Source organism: Amaranthus tricolor, chromosome 1 (genome assembly GCF_026212465.1).
Source record: "Amaranthus tricolor cultivar Red isolate AtriRed21 chromosome 1, ASM2621246v1, whole genome shotgun sequence".
NCBI classification, from domain to species: Eukaryota; Viridiplantae; Streptophyta; class Magnoliopsida; order Caryophyllales; family Amaranthaceae; genus Amaranthus; species Amaranthus tricolor.
In genome coordinates this window covers 41,407,929-41,415,486 of record NC_080047.1, presented here as the reverse complement: position 1 = coordinate 41,415,486, position 7,558 = coordinate 41,407,929, and the positions used below count along the sequence as shown (strand labels likewise).

Genomic DNA, 7,558 nt, shown 5'->3' with positions numbered 1-7,558 from the left:
TGCTAAAAAAATGACGTAAGCAAAACCTATGATAGGCATTAGGTGGTTGTCACTCTGGCTCTTCCATAGTTGCTAAAATACCCGCACGTCTATCAGAAATAACGCATAAACCCATCCTCTGTGTGACATGCTTACGAATACAAGCCATGAACCAAGACCAAACACCTATACACTCCTTCTCTACCAAGGCAAACGCTAATGAAAAGATTCCCTTATCACCATCTTGGGCAATGGCAGTCAATAAGGTATGACGATACTTACCATACAAGTGTGGGCCGTCAATGGCAATAAGAGGTTTACAATGATTGAAGCCTCCAATGCAAGGTTTAAAGGCCCAAAAGACACGTTGGAAGGTCCTAATATTAAGTCGCACATATACACCCGTATCATTGTCTTCCTTAAAAACCCACTCAAGTATTAAGCTCGGGTTGGAATGTTGCAAAACTTCTAAAAAGCGTGGAAGGAGTGATTAAGAACCTTCCCAAGTTCCGTATATGGACAAGAAGGCTTGTTGCTTAGCACACCACGCTCGCTTATAATTCACATCCACACCAAAACGATCTTTAACCATCTGCCGTACGAAAGATACCTTAATGGATGAGTCTTTAGCAACACAATTTCTAATGACATTGTTAATGACAGAAGATGTCAAGTGAATGTGTCCAGCCGAAACAGTGTCATTACCCAAAACACAAGACCCATGCTTAACCCTTATACGTAACAATACGCCATGAAGATAAATAATGAATCGAGCGTAGCCCTAAGTCTCCACAAACAGCCCCGCTTACACTTCAAGGTAATGACAGTTTGGTTTGAGGTCTCTATTCTACGCTTCCTTACTATCAAACATCATACCCTTCTCCAACTCCCCTTGAGGTCTCTATTCTATGCTTCCTTACTATCAAACATCATACCCTTCTCCAACTCCCCTTCTTCGGTGTAAGTGGTATCAAAAGCCTAAGTCCTCCAGGTGTTGTCCTCCTCATACTCGTCTAGAGGTGGACATAGGACATAAGGTGTAGGAGGAATGATTGTAGGAATGTTTCTTAGGGTCATGTCATTTGCTATCGTATCAATGAGCTCATTACTCTCATTTCCATCATCCCAAGGTCCCATCTCATCACTTTCTCCTAAGTTAACCATTGAATCAATTGGAACTTGATTCAGAGGGGTTGAGAAAGAGTACAAGATGCGGAAGGAACAAAAGGATTTTGAGTTTCTTGAGTTGATATAGGCATAGGGGTAGGAGTAGGATTAGAAGCAACTACATTCCCTAAGGGTACGTACTTCTATACGTATAACTCTAAAGAGGAAATTTGGGTGGACTTTGAATGCTCCCACATAGCATCTATAGCCTCAGCATCCTTAACAGGAAAGGCTATCAATTCTCCACTCATATCATGTTTAAAGCTTATATTTACGGTACTTCTAGTGGAGTCCAATCCAATCTTAGAACATACAAAACGTTTAAACTGATTCAAATCCATGTTCGAGTTGCATGCAAACAACCTACGTCTTCCCCCAACATAATGAACTTTGTCACTACTTTCTCGAATACAACCATTCCAAAAACATACTATAGTGACGCGAAATGATGTCATTTCTACATGAATACAAACAAAATCAACATCATCATAAACTTCATGCCCATACAAGTACATTATATTCATTTGATTATAATCTTTTTGGTCTATAAATTAATAAAGTTCATAATGTAACTAAGTTCATACATATATAATGCACATAAAATTCAAATAATAAATCAATTAATAAGTTCATAAATGATATTTTTTAATACCAACATCAACATTTCTAATAATATATAATGTACATCAAATTTAACTAATTCAATATGCTCATTAACAACAATACTTCAAAAAACAACATAAAGCTATGAAACCAATTAAACGTTACCTTGAATAGTTATGGATGATTAAGAAGAGTGTTGATTTAAGAACTAGTAACCTACATTTGAGAAAATAACCAAACTTCATCAAAACCCTAAAAAACGATATATATACTCAAAAAAACGCATAAAAGTTTACCTTTATGCAAGCTAGAGTATCCCATACTAATTTTGAAGTGTCAAATTTAAAGAGGAATGCAAGAATTGATGGATTGAAGCTAGTCTAATAATGATTTTGTAAGAGGAATGTCGAGTAGTATAAGATAAGGTTTTGAAATTGGGGAAAATGGGAACGAAGGGTGCTGCTATGCGTATTTGTGGTGCATTATGTTCGCAGTTAGTAACTGTGAACAGAAACCACAGGTTTGGAATTGCACGCTTATTTTTGGAAATAAGTTGAAACTTATCTTATTTCGTATATTTTGTTGATAATTTATCTTATTCATTTCAAATTTTCTTAAAGTTCAAGACTTGGGCTTGAGGCTAAAGCTGGGCACTTGCGTTATTAGATTGTGTGTACATTCGTTTAAGTGTTTTGAGTTTGATAGTATTTGAATTTTGCGCCTATCTAATTAGCATTATATTTTTTAATTTTATTATAGGTTAGTGACAATCAATTTTGTAAAATTTAGTCATATTTTATGATCACAAATCAAAAAATAATTTTCGTTGGGCGTCCCCAACTCAACGAGACATTGCACTTCTAATATTAGGACGTCGCGTCCCCTATATAGTGAAAAGTATATAAAGGTTGCTACTTGCTAGGTCGTCGTTAAGAAATGACACGCCACATCGTTCAAGTGTGGTGTCAAATGAGTAAGGGTAGGTTAACATCGTGTCTAGAAATGACGTGCTACATGGCCCAAGTGTAATGCCAAATGAGCTGGGGCACATAGGATTCAAGCATAGGAGGTTGAGAAAAAATCAAGGGTCCTGGTTAAGATTGGGAATCTTAGAATATTGGTAAGTTGACCAGTAGATTTTTTTAGAGGTGGTGAATATAATGAAAATGAGAAAAATTAACATTTTATTTCTACAAGAGACAAAATGGGTTAGAGATAGGCCAAAACAGTAGTAGGTGAAAGACAAGAATATAAATTATGGTGCTCGGGACAAGATAGAAGTCAAAAAGGTGTTAACATTATTATGGATAAACGAACATTTAAAGATGTAGTAGAGGTATATCAAAAGAAAAATAGGATTATATAAGTGAAAATTATTTGGTAAAGAGATTTTTAATGTCATAAGTGTCTACGCACGCAAGTAGGGATCAATTAAACAAAAACTTTAGAGGAACTCGAATATGTGCAAAACATACCATTGAATAAGATTAAATCATAGTAGTTGATTTGAATGGACAAATAGGAACATGTCGCAATTTTTACTTTTTAAACACCAAAATTAAAATTTTTGAACGTAATTTTTCCTAACAAAATCCAAATTTTTTACTAAGGTATTTACAAAGTTATTTCAAATTCTCTATATTTTTTAAGTTTGCATCATATAATTCAAGTATGTGAGAGCTTTTAGATACGAAAAGACAAAAAAAATATTTATAAGCTTTCCTCTTACTCCTTGTCCCAGGAGATTTATCTCACTTTTAAGTCTGCACATTAAATTCTTCTAATTTATATTTTTTGATCATAATTAACTTTCTTTCTTTAATTCTCATCGGTATATCTAATTTACTTTATATCTTATCCACATATTTCTTCGTTTTCATATAAAATTTCACCTTTATTTTTTTTATTTTTAAAAGGGAGTACTAGAGAATTTTTGATGCTTAGTTTAGTGTACACATTTCGAAGCAAACAAAAACAATGGCGAGTTCAAAACTTGCGCAGCACTGAAAACAGACAGTTACAACTTACAAGCTCACAGCAAATCGGACGCTTCCATTTCCTCATCTCATCATCGTCTACACCTACGGCCAGGTGAATTACGAATCGCCCTCTCTGATAGTCTGTCCTTCTCATTAGTGATTAACTTGAAATACATTTTTTCTATTATGATTGAATCTAACCTGAGGGTTTATCAATTTTCATTTGTTTTCTACTTTTGCATGGACTTTACGGTAATTAATTATGCATTTAGGGTTTTGATTGAATATCTTTGACATCTCTGAAATGTGCGAATTCAAGTTTTTGTTTTTGAAATGATTTCCGCAATTCCGCTGAATTGATTATAAGCGTAATGTACTGGCAATTTTGTTAATTTTCATCCTTAATCTTATATGCCCTTTCATGGGTATTTTTATGTTGACAATTGAAACTGCATTTGTTATTTATTTGCTTGGTCCATTCTCAATGTTAGCTAAAGATTTACAGTGCTTTGTTTTGGATTGTAATAGATTATATAATATCAAAATTTTTATTAAATCATGTGCAATTTCTTGTTCATGGGAAGTTGTTTACGCCAAGTTGCAGAGTTTGCTATTAAGGATGATTCGAAAACAACCTCTTGTTGTACCACAAGGGTAAGAGTAAGACTATCCAAATCCAACCTTTCAAACCCTGCTTAGGTGGGCGCCACTTAATGGCATCTGGTAATAGAATGTTGTATATTTGCTTACATTTTTTGGTTTGTCCTACATTTTGCTGGTTATAAACCATTTTTAAATAATTAGGTTTTCCACATTCTTTGTGATGATATCAAAATGACTTGGGTTTGTTGCAATTTTACACATGCCAAAATGCCCTTCAAATGAACATGAAACATACCTGGAAAATTCTTGCTAATATTATCTACTCCTATGTCGTAATTAATTCAATTAGTGACTCTGAGTTCTGTTTTATTTGAAGTAAAAATTCAACCTTTGAGAAACTTATATAATGGAAGAGGTGGGGTATGATTCTGCACTTCCATGGAGTTGGGTTGTTGAAGCCCTTGCAAAGTCTCAACTAGTGGATACAACTCTTCTTTATGGTAAGAACTAAGACTCACTTCTGTTGCAAATATCATGACTCAAAGTCTTTGCTTTAAAGTCTATTTTAGTTTATGTGATAATCATGTTTGATATGTTTCAGAGTTGCTTTCGAAGGTTCCACCTTTATTGGGTGATTCAGGTAAACAAGCAAGAGAAACTGCTGCTTTGAGGTGCTTGGAGGGGCGCTTCGGTCCTAATCTTTCAAATGAGTATCATGTAGAATTTGATGAGTCGGATGTTGCATTTGATCCGGCAGAAAGTTGTGAAGCTGCCCTTCAGCGCATTGTAAGTGGGTTGGGGGGGGGGGGGGGGGGGATCTTGCTATGGCATGTGATTGAACGGTTTCATTTCTTAGTTGAATAATATGAAGTTGAAAGTGTGTTCAAATCAAGAATCTGATTGTGTTTATGCCATTGGCTGGCTTCTAATACTTTCACCCAGTGTAACATAATTCGCTTTTAGAATTCACGATTCGCTCAAAATGACCCTAAAATAGCCCAAAATCGACCATAATTCGCTTTTTTTGATTCGTGATTCTTAAAAAGATTAGCGAATCATGTGACAGTGCTTTCACCTTTGGCTAGCTTGTAACTCTTTTGTTGTGCAGACTTCAGGTTCTGAGTGTACATCAGATGAAGTGAAGTGGGATATACAATCTTTTATCAACCACAAGAAAGCAAGCTTGCCAATATCCACTTTGGAACTGGTACATCATACACGATTGCTTTCCATATTATTTGCTTGTCTGCTTTGTGTAATTTGTATCAATCTTTCAATTTTTTTTTTGGATTGTTAATTGGTGAGCAGTTGAAGGATACAATTCTTGAAGGCATCCATCCAGTTGCTGCATCCTTGAAGGAAAATTTTGGAGTTGATTTTTTGGATAAATGTTTATTAAATTTGCCCTGTGATGGTAATGATCCTACATCCGCGCTGTTAAGGAGCATTGAAGATGATTATGGTGGTAAAACCATGCCTGCAGAAGAAAATGGCTGTTTACCTGAATCTAATATTGCCAACCAGGTAGTGCAAGCGTATCTTCCAAATGGACATTTATTGCCCTGTTCGGGGGGTATAAGTAATCGCTGTACTGATCATGTGCAAGAGATTGATGCTGCTTCACTCGAAATGGACAATCACCGCCCACCTGTAAAGAAGCGTAGAATGGAGTGTGGCGTACAGTCTATGAAGCAGCATTCAGTTCCTGTTGCTAGCAATCAAATGTCTCATGGTGCGGAAGATGAACACTGTTCTGAAGACAAAAAAGGAGTAAATGATGGGAAATCATGTGGGAAATATGATGAGCAGGCAAAAACCCATGTGGAAAATCATGATCAGCAACCAATTTCACCTAATATAGGTGACCGTTGTTATGAAGAGATTGATCTTGCAATGAAAAGCCCGAACTTCTTGAGTTCTCAGAGTGCCTTCACCCGGGACTTCCTTGCAATGACAGAGACGCAGCCAAATATCTGTATGAAGTGTAATAAAGATGGCCAACTGTTATCTTGTAGTGGTGTTAGCTGTTCCTTAATGTTTCATGAGAACTGCTTGGGTTGCTCAGCCTACTTTGATGATCAAGGATTGTTTTACTGTCCATTCTGTGCATATTCGCGTGCTATCTCCGAGTATGTTAGAGCCAAAGAAAAGGTTTCTTTAACAAGGAAAGAGCTATCTCGATTTATCGGAGGGAGGGCCCTTGACCGACAACAGCATGAGCAAAAAGAAAGCTACAAGGCGTAAAAGTACCGAGTTTCATGGAGATGCTTCCTATGAATTTATTTTAGTAATTCAGACGAACTAAGGCATGATAAGAGGAATGGTGGCACCAGTTCGTTATGATCCCGTAACCCTTTTGGTGTGAAGCAACAATGGTATTTGTTTAATAGTATAGTTCCTACACTATGCACTATAATGTTGTTGCCTTTTTTGGGATGATACAGTGGATGCTGTTTGTATTGGTTACACTCTATGATGATGTTTTGATTGAGCTCGTAGGAGCTCATTTAGTACACCTATCTACTTGACATGACCCGAAAAACTAGTAGGTTTGAGATCGACTAGATCTTGACATGCTCGAGTTGAAGGGCTCATTTGTGAAGTCTTGTTGAGATTATGGTCCTCGACAATATAAGTAACTTTTATGATATAACCATAGCATTTCACCCCTCGTTTAAGATTTCAGGTGATCTTGAATCGGGTTGGGGGGTTGTTTTTAAGGTTATTGTCATTGGTTAAACTGAGTTGGATCTTCGGGTAATTTTGTATAGGGAGGTTAGGTTAGGCTTGGTGGTAAGATTGTAATTAGTTATAAGTGGATGTTTGTGTTAGTCTTAGACTATTAGTAATATAAAATGGGACATAAGGGTGTGTTAGAGTTTATGAAATAACATTAAATAAAACAATATTTATCTCCTCTCTAAATTTCTTCTCTTCTTCCTCTCTTTCTTATTCACATTGTTGCTTGAGATTTAATATCTATAACATTGGTATCAGAGTCATTTTTTCCTTAGCACTAATATGTCTCTTTCATTCTTTTTCTTTTTTTATTTTATTGAAACATTCACTTCTTGACATTAAATACTACATTTAAATTGCACACAACCTATTTATGAAAAAGCATTGCCATGGTCATTGGAGTTCTTGGAGTTTTTCCCCAAACTAGAGATTTCTTTTAACAAAGATGAGGAGTGATGAGTTTTACAAAAACATATAATTTGAAGAAC

At 35.7% G+C, this 7,558-nt stretch overlaps 1 protein-coding gene across 1 annotated transcript; it reads left to right on the top strand.

The window, feature by feature from the left end:
• The first annotated feature begins 3,680 nt into the window (after positions 1-3,680).
• On the top strand, positions 3,681-7,326 carry LOC130826607 (uncharacterized). The gene is made up of 5 exons (XM_057692187.1): positions 3,681-3,840; positions 4,708-4,831; positions 4,933-5,117; positions 5,440-5,538; positions 5,640-7,326. Exons 2-5 carry the CDS (start codon positions 4,738-4,740, stop codon positions 6,573-6,575), a joined length of 1,314 nt encoding a protein of 437 aa, XP_057548170.1. The 5' UTR covers positions 3,681-3,840; positions 4,708-4,737; the 3' UTR covers positions 6,576-7,326.
• Positions 7,327-7,558: the final 232 nt, after the last annotated feature.